Raw genomic sequence first — 14,833 nt, 5'->3', positions numbered from 1 at the left:
TGTTGATAGAAAAAACATTTCTTGAAAATTTTCGATTTTACAACTAGAATGTCATGACTATACAAATCATTGAAATTTTGATCCAAGTAAGTCAAAATGTATACAAAGAGGTCCTTTATGACTGGACTAAGTATAAATAAGCTAATAATGATCAAATTTGACATTTTTCGATAGAAAAAACATTTTTTGAAAATTTCTGATTTTACAACTAGAATGTCATGACAATACAAATCATTGAAATTTTGATCCAAGTAAGTCAAAATGTATACATAGAGATCCGTTAGGACCGGACTAAGTATAAATAAGCCAAAAATGATCAAATTTGACATTTTTCGATAGAAAAAACATTTTTTGAAAATTTTCGATTTAACAACTAGAATGTCATGACTATACAAATCATTGAAATTTTGATCCAAGTACGTCAAAATGTTTACATAGAGGTCCTTTATGACTGGACTAAGTATAAATAAGCCAAAAATGATCAAATTTGACATTTTTCGATAGAAAAAACATTTTTTGAAAATTTTGGATTTTTCAACAAAAGAGTCATGTTAATAGAATTACTAAAGGGTTTTGTAACAGAACATACCTTGCATCCTTTTACGAAATCTTTAACCTTCAAGAATAAATTTGGCATCCAGAAACGTTTAGCAACGTCTCTATACAATTTCAAATTGCCAGAATGAGAGAGATTGTGAAAATATTCAAGAACGTAGGTGAGCATACTTTCAGGCAGGACAATCCTTTTTAAGCGATTTTTACCAACAAGTTTGCACAAAAGTCCCTCTCGAATAAGGTAACCCATGACGTTTGACCCGGATTTAATATCACGGAAGACGAAATTACAAAATTCATAGTTTTTTTGAGCTTTAATTATAGATAAGTAACCCTGTGGGTCAGTATGAAGGATTTGATTAAGCAAATGCATATGACTATGTTCCTGAGTATTCTCACAGACTTCGCCATCTTCGGGGTGGGTCTTCGAGGAGACCGTCGAATCGGGATATAAAAGACGGGACAGACCGTCACAAACAACGTTATCGGCACCTTTAATGTGAATAACAGAAAATTTAAAGCGGGATAAATGCAAAATCCAGCGGCTCAATTTATTAAAAGTTTGAGGCGTACGGAAAAGCCACAAAAGTGCTTTACAATCGGTTTCCAAAGTAAACTCTCTATCTAATAAGTAATCTTTAAAATGGGTCAGGGCTTTAACAACGGCTAAAAGCTCCAACTCGTGAGCACTATAACGAGTTTCGGCTCCTTGGAGTTTTCGAGAGAAATACTCTATTGGATGTTTACCATCACTAAAAATTTGAAAAAGGGTTGAAGAAATACCAACGGAGGATGCGTCTGTAGTCACCACAAATCTAAGGCTAAAGTTTGGGAAACGCAACAAGGGTGGGGAAACCAAAGCTAATTTTAACTTTTCGAAGGAAGCATAATGCTCCGGGGTAATAATAATAATAATAATAATAATAATAATAATAATAATAATAATAATATTTTATTCGTTCTTTCGATATACAATGTATACATAGAATTCGTCAAAAAAAAAAAAATTATAATATATATATATATAATAATAATAATAATATTAAAAGATAATGCGGTGATGGCCGACTTTTCGTAGACTATCCCGGTATTCACCTTAAACATCGTGGAAAACCATCAAAAACTCACGAGTAGGATAGCTGACATCCTTAAAAGTAAGGAAAATAAATAAATATGAAATTTGTTTACCTAAAAACAAAAAATTATATATTAATTAAATTTCTTTTTCCGGTGATAAAAAAAAAATATACCGGAAAGTGTCAAATATTATAAAAAATAAATAAATATTGATACCGGTGTATAAAAATTTCCACGGTACATGTTATATAATAAAAAAGAAAAAAAAAATGATTACCGATGTATAAAAAATTTCCACGGTAAATGTCATTTAATTAAAAAAATATTGATACCGGTGTATAAAAATTTCCACGGTACATGTTATATAATAAAAAAGAAAAAAAAATTGATTACCGGTGTATAAAAAATTTCCACGGTAAATGTCATTTAATTAAAAAATAAATTAATATAAAATTATCGAATTCCGGTGATTAAGATCAACACGGAAAGTGTCAGAAAATAAAAATTATAAATACAATTACTTAATACATATATTAAGTTTAAAAATTACTTTTTAGTCCTTCCTCCAATGAATAGAAACACTGCTGTTGCAGGTACCTACGAACTGCATTGATCGGAGCCATTCTATTATCTCTCATAATGTCATTAACGGTTGACCCTTTACTGATTTTACCATAAAAAAGAATTGCAAGATACCTCGTATTTTTTTTAAAAATGAATATTTACACCTGGGATTAACATATTCAGATGGATTTCGAATCATATAACGATTGCCCTGATTTATATTAATTTCGAACACATTTATATTTTGGATAAAAAATTTGTAGATTTCTAAAATATAATGAGAGTGAAATGTCAGTATTCTGTTGTTCAGAAAGAATATTTTACAACTTTCAATTCTTTTTAAGTTAAAAATAATTCTAATTGCTCTTTTCTGTATTTTAAATATTTTTGAGGCATTTACTGAAGCACCCCATATTACTATGCCATAAGTCATAATTGAAGCAAAATTTGCATAGTAAACTGACAGTAGTGTCTTTTGGTCAACTCTTGATCTTAACGCTCTTAATTGAAAGCACACTCTGCTCAATTTTACACATAAGGTGTCAATATGAGATTTCCAATTCATTCCTGAATCTATTTCAACTCCTAGAAATGTCGTTTTACTTACAAACAGATTATGCGTAAAGGCGACTCCACCACCAAAACACACAATTGCTGTTTTGTTACGATTTAGAAGCAAATCGTTTTCATGGCACCAGCTGTCCATTAATTCCTGTACATTGTTAATGACTTTCATAAGCTCATCGGTATCTTTATGTGAAACGACGATGGTCGTATCATCGGCAAAGAGTGCAACTTTACAAAATAATTTACTAAATGAATTTGGCAAGTCATTAATAAATAGGAGAAACAGCAATGGCCCAAGAATAGACCCTTGTGGGACCCCAGACCTGATTGCACCCCAACTTGACTTGAAAGTATTTCCGTCTATGTTTAATTCAACAAATTGAGCTCTATTAGATAAATATGACTCTATAAGTTTATAACATTGGCCACGAATACCATATGCATAAATTTTGGAGAGGAGTAAATTATGATTCACGCGATCGAAGGCTTTAGAAAGATCAAAAAATAAAGAGGCTACTTTAAAACCTTCATTAATTTTCGTGAGAATATGATCCGTGACGGCAAAAATTGCATTTGTAGTTCTTGTATTCTGTCGATATCCAAATTGATCGGGTGTCAATATGTTGAATCGAGTTAGAAAATTTGAAATTTTATTAAATATAACTCTCTCTAGAACTTTGCTGAAGATAGGTAAACATGATATCGGACGAAAATTACTGACATCCATATTATTGGGTTTCTTTTGAAGGGGTACTATTCGTGCTAATTTGCCACGATCAGGAAAGATTCCCTCCCTTAACATACAATTAACAACTTCGACTAGAGGAGCCAATAAGGTTTTTGAAACCGATTTTAAAACATTACTAGAAATGCCTAAGTAGTCCATGGAGCCCTTGGATTTCATATTTCCAATAATTTGTTCTATGTCACGGGAATCGATTTCATCAATAAAAATAGTTTTTTCAAAATTTTTTATTTCAATTATGTTTTTGGCGTTATTATCCTGACCAATATCAGAGCCCAAATTAATAAAACACTCATTTAAAGTGTCGACCATGGACATAGGGTCGCATATTTCAATATTATTTATACTTATGTGTTTAATGCCCCTAGATATGTTTAAAGTTTCATTTTTAATAATGTTCCATACAACTTTGGGATTGTTATTCGTGTTTTTTAATTTTTTGATCAAGGAAATTTTCTTGGCCATTGTAATAACTTTCTTGTATATTTTTTTGTACTTTTTGACATAATTTAAGAAATTTTTATTTTTTTCCGTTTTTTTCCGAATATTGAGTACTTTCAAGTTTTAGGACGATTTTATGATACCAGGGGTGATCCATTCAGGTCTGGAATAATTAAAAATTCTAACATTTGAGGAAGGACATGTCAAATCATAGTAGTACACGAAGGTATTTAAAAAACTATTAAATTTATTATTAATATCGTTACTCTCAAAGACTAGCTCCCATTTTTCCGTTTCCAAATGCCGGTTGAGTTTAACAAGATTTTCCTGAGTTATATGACGCTTTTGAATTATTTTACATTTCTTAGATTGTGGTTTCAAAGCACTAAATTGCAGAACAATGGCGTCATGATCGGAAAATGCGCAATCTTCCACATAAGCATAGAAGTTTGGTAAATTAACGAAAAAATTACCTATCTAACAAGCTAGAAGAGCTTGTAGTAACTCTTGTTGGCTTATCAGTAATAGGCAATTTACTGTCAAATGTTGTTAACAAATTAACTAATGTCTTAACCTTCTCATCCTGCTTATCTAGTTGATTTATATTAAAATCACCACAAACCACAAAGTGTTTTTTTTCACTTTTAATAATATTAAGACATTGTTCCAATCTACTAAAAAACGTTTCAATATTACCGCTAGGTGGTCTATAAATACAAACTAGTACAATTGACTTATCGTCAATAGAAGCTTCGATAGCTGCGCATTCAAAAACTTTTTCAATGCTTAAATTATTCAGATTCTCTTTTACTTTTATTTTTCCAACAAAGTTGTTCGAAGTTAAAATTAAACACCCGCCATTCTTAAAATCCTGTCTACAAAAGTATGATATGGGAGCATAATTCTTAATCTGATAAAAACTCAATTCATCCTCATTTAGCCAGTGTTCTGTTAATAAATTTCGCATTTTTCCTTTTAAGGGCATTAAGAGGTGCTATAATCGAAGAAAAATTAGGGATAAACTTAGCGTAAAAGGCGCACATACCTACAAATTTCTCTACTTCCTTTAAGTTTTTTGGAAAGGGGAGGGAAGAAATGGCGGCGCACTTTTCGGGGTCCGGGAGTTTTCCCATATTGGACACAACATGGCCGAGCAGCTTAAGTCGGGTCATACAAAGTTTAAGCTTATCGGGGTTTATAGTTAAGTTAAGGTCTCTGAAACGCTGAAAAACTCTTTCAAGTTGAGAAATATGATTATCTAAATTTGCAGAATATATGATTAAATCATCATAGTATTGTAGGAAGAAGCCTTCTTTGCGGAAATCGGAGAATTCTCGCAACAAATAACGATTTAGAGCTTGAGAGCTATTGACTAGGCCAAAAGGGAGTCTATTAAAACAAAACTGGCCAAAAGGGGTGATTATTGCCGTGATAGATCTAGACTCTGGGGCTAAGGGGATTTGATAAAAGCTTTTACTCATGTCCATGATAGAAAAGTAATTAGCCGACGCTAACGAGTCGAATATTGAACTCATTTTACCACAAGTAAGTGGATCAAACTGGATTTTTGGATTGAGGAACCTATAGTCTGCACAAAGTCTAACGCCTGACTGTTTAGGCACAAAAAAGACGGGAGTAGCGTACGGAGAAACGCAAGGTGAAATAACATCCCAGTCCAATAGTTCTTGGATATGATCTTCTAAAAGCTTCAACTTGTCTTTCGGAAGATAATAAGGTGACTTTCGGACAGGTTCAGGGTCTTTTAAAATCAATTTGTATTCGAAATCACGAGCCAAACCAGGTCTCGAGGACAGTACAGAAGAGTACAATGACAAGACAGACTCAAGGCGACTCGATTGTCGTTTCGATAGAGGAGCAACAGCTTCTGAAATTACGTTGAATAACGGCGTTTTATTTTCCGACGGAACAAAGGAGAGTTTTACGTTTCTATTAAACGAAAAGGCAACATGCGAGGATGCAAAATCGATGACTAGCTGAGAGTGAGCGAGTGTTTCAGATCCAATAATGACTGGAAATGGAATAATTGGAGAAATATAGAATTTTGCCCTCCATGTAAAAGGACCAATTTTACATGGTAAAAAACAATAACTTGACAATAGAAGTCGATTTCCACCGGGTAGGTCGGCATACGAAGAATCAGAATAAATTTTAATTCTTAAACGGGACTCTAACGTACGTAAGGACGACGTGGAAATAAGGTTGCATGAACTACCCGAATCTAGTAATGCTAAAAAGGGCTGCTTATAAAAAGATAAGTATATTAGAGGCAGCTTTAACGACCGGGTAGGGAGGGCGAAAATTAGTTTTTTGAATTTAAGGGCTTCTGTTCTACGGGTTGAGCAACAGAAGCCGAAGATGCGGGTCGTGGAGGACGAATGGGGCACGACGCCAACAGATGTCCATACCTTTTACAATACGCACACCTAAAGGAGGAAGTACTTGAAGAGGACGACTGAGAACGTGATGCAGCTTTAGATGAAGAAGGCATGTTTGGTGAGGGGTTCGACGAAGTATGAGTCGTTTGTAAATGTAAGGAAGTTTTCGAATCTTCCTCAAAGGAAAGCTTCTTAAGCTGTATTAAGTTAATCTTCAAAGCCAAGGACTCTAATAGATCAAACGAGTGAGGCATATCCCACGTATAACTCAAATCAAACGTAAGTGCGTTAATATTTGAAAAAATTATACTAATAATCTCTAATTCGGAAAAAGACGGACAGACAATACGGGCATATTTGCGCACCGAATGGCAAAAATCGTAAAATTTTTCGTCAGAACGTTGAAGTCTACGGACAAACCAAGAAATTAATGATTGCAACTCAGGGGGAGGCATACAAGCTAACAAATTATCACGAATTTGGAGCCATATTAAATCCTGACCAATAAATGTAGACCACTTGGGCCTGGACTGAGGTTGTACCCTGGAAACCAAATTTTTAACGATCGAAGGTTCCGGAAAAAGATGCAAGGCCATAACATCATCTACTGAAGCGATGAAGTTAACAATTGAAACAGGTTCCAACACATTTAAGAGTGTAATTTCTTTTAAAACATCTTGTATATTTAGAGAATGCGGTACAGAAATTGCTTCCTGATTTTTTACAACCGAAGTTGTTAACTTATGTGTCAGGAACGCGAGTTCCTTAACGAAGAGAGAAGTTTGTCTTACCGGAGTCATAGGTTGTTTCTTTCGTCTGGTTCCTTTTGACACTGGCGTCGATACTGGAGACGATACCTCGTTTGTTGGAGTAAGATCAGCGTCCTGATTTTTCTCTGCCATTATTAGTATATTGTAAAGTATTTCAAATTTTAATGTAATTTAAACCAAAGTACCTAAACAAATTTAAAACGCATCAACAGTTCTAAAAAAAAAGGGAGTAACAATTTTGATTTGTCACCACAAGCCAAAAAAAAATAGTATGACAGGCCAAAGGCAAGGGAGTCAGATTTCACAAGCACCATGTGAAATATCTGCTACCAAATGTAGCAGAAAAAAAAACTAACCCTTGTAGGGGTTAAATCTGCTATAACTAAAATTTTAATTATAATCAAAATTTCTAAAGATTCAAAAATCTATGTTGTAATATAAAATTGTCAATGAAAAAACGTGTGTGGGCCCATAAAGCATGTGCTAAACGGTGTTAACACATACCCCCAGAAGAAGGTAGATCTTCCACATGGAGTACGGACGTAGCCGTGTGAAATAGGAATCGGCTTCACCGAAATCCCATACTCCGTTTGGCGCTGTAAGAAAGATTAATGAAATGTTGTTTTTACTATATACAAGAGATCATTTATTTATCATCCAAATGAAATATGTACAATTTATAAACTCAAATAAGGTATTTACAAAACTTATGACAAACCAAGGTTTCGATTCTATAGAAAGTATTAATAATATAATATAATACAATTTCTATGAAGGTTTCTCTATATACATTTATATACAAATTAGCAAAAACAATTTACAAATATGTAAAAATCTTTCAAACCTAAAATACTTATCTCACTACAAGTGATATTTAAGCATAACTATTTTAACCAAAAATAATTAATATATAATTGGCTATTTGAATAACACGTGCCGAACATTTTGAGGTTATTTAAAAAACCAAAAAAAGTTGTATTAATTTAAACAAATAAAATCATATCTCACCGGATTAATGGTAACACAAATTGTCAAGATGATTTCAGTAAATCATTTCATAATTAGTTTAATCAAATTGTAAATTGAATATTTCTCCATTATTTATGGTTAAGTTCCATTATGTATATATGTACGCCATGCGTACTTAGTCAATTAATTTGACATGACTGGTCAAATGCTGATGTAAGAAGAAGTAAGTATATCTATTCCAAACATGACCATAGCTAGGGCGAGTAGAGCGCCACTGACCAGTAACTAAAAATATATATCTAATTTAGGTCCGTTCCAATTGACAGGTTTGAGACAGGTTTGAGATGAAATGTTTGTTCCAATAACAAAAATTTCATAACAGCGTGAATTAATTACTAAAGTTAGGCAACACATAAATTCTCTCAAAGCATTAAATATTGAAACAGCAAATTGGGATGTTTTGATTATTTTTTTGCTGAATCAGAAGGTCGATATACCAACAAGAAGGGCATGGGAATTACAAAGATCTAGTTCAGACCTACCAACATTAGATGAATATTTTACATATTTAGAACATAGATGTAACGCGCTAGAATTATCGTCCGATTCTAATGTTACGAAAACAAATAGAAGTTCACACTTTGTAAAGGCGAATAAAAACCAACCAAGGGTTAAAAAATGTCCTGTATGTTCAAAGGATCATACAATCAGAAATTGTCCCGAATTTCTCAAATCATCTGTGTATGATAGACAGAAAACCGTGAAGAAATTGAATCTTTGTTTCAATTGCTTAGGATACTCGCACTCTTACCGTAAGTGCACATCTACTTCATGTAGAACTTGCAATTAAAAGCATCATTCATAATTGCATCTGACAGATTCCACTCCGGAATTACAGGGTGAATCAGAAGATAAGATCCCAGTCACACCAATGGAAAAAAACGGAAGATAAAGTAAAGGCATCTTTATCTACTCATAAACAACCATCACAGGTTTTGTTATGTACAGCTCAGATTTTGATAATGAATAATCAAGGCAAATTTATAAAATGTAGAGCACTATTAGATAGTGGCAGCGAGCTCAACTTTGTTAGTTCCGCGCTTGCAGACAAATTAAAATTAAAGGCGTATTCTCAAAACACAACGGTGTTGGGAATCTCGAAATCGCAAAAAACAGTTACAAAGGCAGTAACCATTTGTGTAGCTTCACGTTTAACGAATTTCAAACAGAAATTGCAATTTTCAGTATTAGACAAAATTACTTGTGAACTACCACACACAAAAATAAATGTTGAAAACTGGTCAATCCCAGTAGATCTTCATTTAGCAGATCCCAGTTTTAATGAACCGGGTGTTATAGACCTACTTATAGGTGCAGATATGTTCTTCGATATATTAAGAAATGGATTTGTGAAATTAAGATCTAACTTACCCGCGATGCAAAACACACATTTCGGTTGGGTTATATCTGGAAGTATTCCACTTAATACTACAACGAGTGTAGGTACAGTTAACTTGGCTATACAATCTGATTTAACAGACTCAATTGCACAGTTTTGGCAATTGGAAGAATTGTCCGAAAAACCCCCATTAAGTGCTGAAGAAAAGCAATGTGAACGTACATTTACAGAAACCACAATACGAGATTCTAATGGTAGATATCATGTAGAATTACCTCTAATCTCAAATTATGAATGCTGTCTTGGCAATTCATACAACAAAGCTTTAGCTCAATTTCGCGTTCTGGAATAAAGATTTAAACAACATCCAGAATATTTCTTAGAATACAAATCGTTTATAGACACGCATTTATCTCTTGGACATGCTGTTCAAATAGAACGGAACCAACAATTAGAATTCACACCTGAAAGTGAATATTATTTACCACATCATGCGGTAATAAAACCGGAAAATAGTGCAACTCCTTCACGAGTAGTATTTAATGCGTCTATGCCCACTACAAGCGGCAAATCTCTGAACGATATCCTTTTACTAGGACCCCCCAAACAAAGTGAATTATTCGACATAATTCTAAGATTTCGTACTCATCAATACGTGATGACTTGCGATATAGTGAAAAAGTTTAGACAGATAAGAATCCAAAAACATCATCAAGCTCTTCAAAAAATATTATGGCGTAATACCCCAGAAGAGCCGATACAAACTCTTCAGTTAACAACTGTTACATATGGCACTACTTGTGCACCATATCTTGCTCAAAGATGTCTCTTTCAACTAGCAGAAGATGAAGCACTAAACTATCCGCTAGCGTCATTGATACTAAAACGAGACACTTACATGGATGAAATATTATTTGGAAGTCATTCAATAGATTCAGTTAAGGAATTACAAGGACAATTAATTGAACTTTTAAAAAAAGGTGGATTTCAACTGCATAAATGGAAATCTAATTTCAACTCACTAGATACTGATTACCAATCAAACGATTCGGTCTCAACCTTTAATGAATTGTCTAACTGTAGTTCAATATCGAAAACCCTAGGAATAATTTGGAATTCTGACTCAGATGCTTTTTCGCTCACTATAACGGACGAAATACAAAACGTGGGAAATTCCAAAAGACAAGTTTTATCGGGTATCGCACAGATCTTCGATCCACTAGGTTTGATCGATCCAGTAACAATTAAAGCTAAACTTCTAATGCAAAAACTTTGGTTAGAAAAACTTAATTGGGATGATCCAATACCACCTGAAATATTATTATCTTGGCAGGAGTTTAAGAAACAACTTCCTGAACTAAAAGGGTTAACAATTAAACGGTCGCTTTTGCTCGACTTAGAACCAAAGTGTATACAACTACATGGGTTCTGTGATTGTAATGAAAAATATTAGGTGGGGGTTACGATATACGAAATTGTAAGATATACAAATATATTTGATGAAGTGTTGTAGACGGTGAAAATGATTATTAATTAATTAATTAATCAGAGTCTGATTTACGTTGTAAGCGAGTACCAGGTGTTAAAGTGGGCCCAAAGCAGGGTATCGAGTAATAGAACTCAAAACCATCCCCAGAGGATTTATTCGCTGATCTAATTCCTTGTCAAGGAACCCCAATATGCATCAGTGTAGGTCAACCTCAATATCGCCAATATCTGAAAAAGGTATCATAAAGTACCACAAATTTTGGTAGATAACAATTTATTTAACAATATCAAAAATAGAGCATTGACAATTTTTAACACGAACTTAAATTACCAAAAATGTAATCAACTACTCAAATAACATAATCTTGAAGACTATTTTTTTTTAATAAAATTCAACAAGCGAATGCCACTCAAACTTTAGCGTTTACTAAAACTTAGAGACAATCTCAACCAAAAATTCAACTTAACAATCTAATAAAGCACATATTTATATATATATATATATATATCGACATAAATTTTATCACAAAATCTAGATTGAATAATAGTGAAACGTTCGACACGTTTTACACCAGCTTAAGAAAATAACGACGTTATAATGAACTACAATACTAACCTAATTTTCAGAAACTATCAAGAAAAACTTAACAAGTGAGTTCGACATGACGCATTACGTCTACTGTAGATTAATCGCAATCTTAACTAAAATTAAACTTTAGTAATCTACTAAAATATATATATATATATATATCGACCTAAAATCTACTAACAAAACCAGAGTGTACCATAATGAAATTTTTAATACGTTTTACATAGACTTAAAATGAAAACGTCATAATAAACCGCGCTACTAACACGAGTTTCCAAAACAATCTTAACCATATATTAAACTTCAAAAATTTACTTAAAAAGGTATATACCGACCTAAATTTATCAACAAAATCTAGAGTGTATACAAATGAAACGATTAACACGTTTGTCGTAGCAAAACCGCGACATAAACATACAAAACATCATCAGAAGACACGTGTTAGATTTTTCTTGAAAACTTTTTAAATAACTATTACAAATAATTTAAGCGTCTTTCACGCCGTGAATATAAAAAAAAACAACCATTTCGCAACATCCTTGAACCAATGGATACGTATGTATCGACTTAAAAATTATTAAAATTTACCTCGACATAGCGTGGATTGATTGATAACAATGCAAGCAAAGCCAAATTAAAAGTTTACAGTACCTTCAAGACATCGTATATATTCATTTTACCGTACGTTTACCATAGTATATAAAATCCATTTATTTTATTTATTTTTTTTTTTTAACACACAAAACCACGTTGTGATCTGCTAGGCCATATTGTATTATCCCCTTAGCGTGTCAGTGATATGTTCGCTGAGGCGGTTCACCAGAGAAGCAGGAGCCGTATCTCATTTTTATAACTATCTAACGAAATTTCTCCCCACTACATTTATTAAAAACAAAAACCCTAACATTTTTGACGTTTAACAGACCAATAGATATATGAAGGCTAGTGTTAACCACAAGATGGTTGAATATAAAGACAACTTCATACTAATGAACGGTTACATCGTAACATGATGCTAGTCAGCAAGCATACGGAGCTTGTATATACCTTCGTATAAAATATTCAAATGGACAAATTAATACAAACTTAATATGCTCCAAATCGCGAGTCGCACCACTAAAGGTTATATCACTACCACGGCTAGAATTATGCGGTGCTGTTTTATTATCACGTCTTGTAAATAAAATATCCAAAATTCTAACAACAATTGCTATAAACAGTATACATTTATGGACAGATTCAAAAATAGTTTTATCGTGGATTAATTCCCCCAGTAATAAATGGAACACGCTTGTTTCGCATCGAGTTTCAGAAATACAGGAATTAACGCTTAATGCTGAGTGGAGACACGTATCTTCAGCAGAAAACTCAGCTGATATAATAAGACGAGGTGTTGGCTCCCCGGAAGTATTTGTATTAAGCTCATGGTGGCACGGTCCACACTGGTTAGGTTTAGAACAGACAGAATGGCCTGTAAATGAAGAAAAACTAAAAAACTTACCAGAACAACGAAAAGTTGCTACATGTGCGCATGTAGAAAACAAATGGAATTTAACATTCAATCGTTTCTCAAATTTCAATAAACTTATACGTACCTTCGCATATTGCTTCCGATTCATAGAAACTTTAAAAGCAAAGAAAAAGTTGAACAATTACTTAACCTGTACAGAATTGGAAAAAGCGCATAATTTCGTTATTAGTTTAATTCAATTAGACGGTTTCAACACGGAAATCGAAACATTGAAAAAATACGGTAATCTAAATTGTTTAAAAATCAATACCATTAAACAGCTGAATCCGTTTCTAGATGAAAATGGTTTAGTACGGGTAGGCGGAAGGCTGGAAAACGCAAAAATACCGTTTACACAAAAACATCCTCTTTTACTACCGGCAAAACACTACGTAACTCGGTTAATCTTGCGATATCATCACGAAATATTATTACACGCGGGAAACCAAACGGTTATGTCAAACGTTAGAAAGAAATATTGGCCGATAAATGCAAAAAGAGAGATAAAACAAATAATACTTAACTGTGTTAAGTGTGCTAGGTTCAAAAACGTCAGACTACAACAATTGATGGCAAATTTACCGGAAGAACGGGTAATACCTACTCGCATTTTTCAAAGTGTCGGAATTGATTATTGTGGTCCAATAATTATTAAACAATCAACGTTAAGAAAACCTGTAACCACAAAGGGATACATAGCAGTATTCGTTTGTATGGCGTCAAAAACAGTACATCTGGAATTAGTTTCAGACTTGTCCACTAATGCATTTATGGCAGCACTAACTCGCTTTACAGCCCGTAGAGGTACTCCATCTTTAATATTTAGCGACAATGGAACTAATTTCCAAGGTGCTAGTAATCAATTAAATAAATTGTATCAGCTACTAAAAGATAAAAAGCATTCAAAAGCCTTAGATGAATATAGCACGTCGAAACAAATAACTTGGAAATTTATTCCACCCAACAGTCCTCATTGGGGAGGGTTGTGGGAGGCATCGGTTAAATCAGTCAAGTTTCATTTAAATCGAATCACCCATAACAGTCATCTTACTTTTGAACAATTTTCAACACTTTTAAGTCAGATTGAATTAGTTTTAAATTCTAGACCATTATGTGGGTTGTCCAGTGATCCCAATGATTTTTCATATTTATGTCCTATGCATTTTATAACCGGAGATTATAATCAACAATTACCGGAAGAAGATTTAATTAGTAAAAAGTTCAACACATTGAGGATCTATGGTCAAATCACACAAATGAAGCAACATTTTTGGTCAAAATGGTCTAAGGATTATTTATCTCAATTGCAAAACAGACCAAAGTGGTCAGATGTTAAACCAAATATTACGATAGGAGCATTGGTACTCGTAAGGGATGATAACTTACCTCCAGGACAGTGGTCCTTGGGGCGAGTACAAGAAACGTATCCAGGGCCTGGCGGCTATGTGCGCGTCGTTCTGATTAAAACTCAAAGCGGAACGTATAAGCGACCTATTACCAAATTAGCACCCTTACCAGTGTCAACTACTCAAGGAATATAATAAGAATTTTATTAATTGAAGGATTCCTAATCCTTCAACGCGGGCCAGTATGTTCCGACTAGAATGGAATCAAGGGACAGTGCGTACTGAACGTTGAACAGTTGTTACTGTTCAACGGGTCGCCTCTTTGAGTGTGATGTGTGTTTGATTCGTTTTAGTCCGGTCTGAGCATACTTGCTTGAATGTACATAGGTAAGTAAGCTACAATCGAGGATAGTCGAT

The 14,833-nt window shown here is 33.6% G+C and overlaps 2 protein-coding genes across 2 annotated transcripts; both read left to right on the top strand.

Moving 5' to 3' along the window:
- The first annotated feature begins 9,106 nt into the window (after positions 1 to 9,106).
- Positions 9,107 to 10,936, top strand: LOC123293128. Its single transcript, XM_044873844.1, has 2 exons — positions 9,107 to 9,737; positions 9,855 to 10,936. Exons 1-2 carry the CDS (start codon positions 9,107 to 9,109, stop codon positions 10,934 to 10,936), a joined length of 1,713 nt encoding a protein of 570 aa, XP_044729779.1.
- Positions 10,937 to 13,639: 2,703 nt separating this feature from the next.
- On the top strand, positions 13,640 to 14,611 carry LOC123293127. The gene has a single exon (XM_044873843.1). It carries the CDS (start codon positions 13,640 to 13,642, stop codon positions 14,609 to 14,611), a length of 972 nt encoding a protein of 323 aa, XP_044729778.1.
- The last annotated feature ends 222 nt before the right edge of the window (positions 14,612 to 14,833 follow it).

Source organism: Chrysoperla carnea, chromosome 2 (genome assembly GCF_905475395.1).
Source record: "Chrysoperla carnea chromosome 2, inChrCarn1.1, whole genome shotgun sequence".
Classification (NCBI taxonomy): Eukaryota; Metazoa; Arthropoda; class Insecta; order Neuroptera; family Chrysopidae; genus Chrysoperla; species Chrysoperla carnea.
This window is presented reverse-complemented; position numbering and strand designations above follow the sequence as displayed.

Excerpts from the sequence above, each read along its gene's own strand:
- LOC123293128 (XM_044873844.1), top strand. The coding sequence starts at position 9,107 with ATGAATAATCAAGGCAAATTTATAAAATGTAGAGCACTATTAGATAGT. Across the intron at positions 9,738-9,854 it reads CACAATACGAGATTCTAATG|AATATTTCTTAGAATACAAA; the intron begins GTAGATATCATG and ends AACAACATCCAG.
- LOC123293127 (XM_044873843.1), top strand. The coding sequence starts at position 13,640 with ATGGCAAATTTACCGGAAGAACGGGTAATACCTACTCGCATTTTTCAA.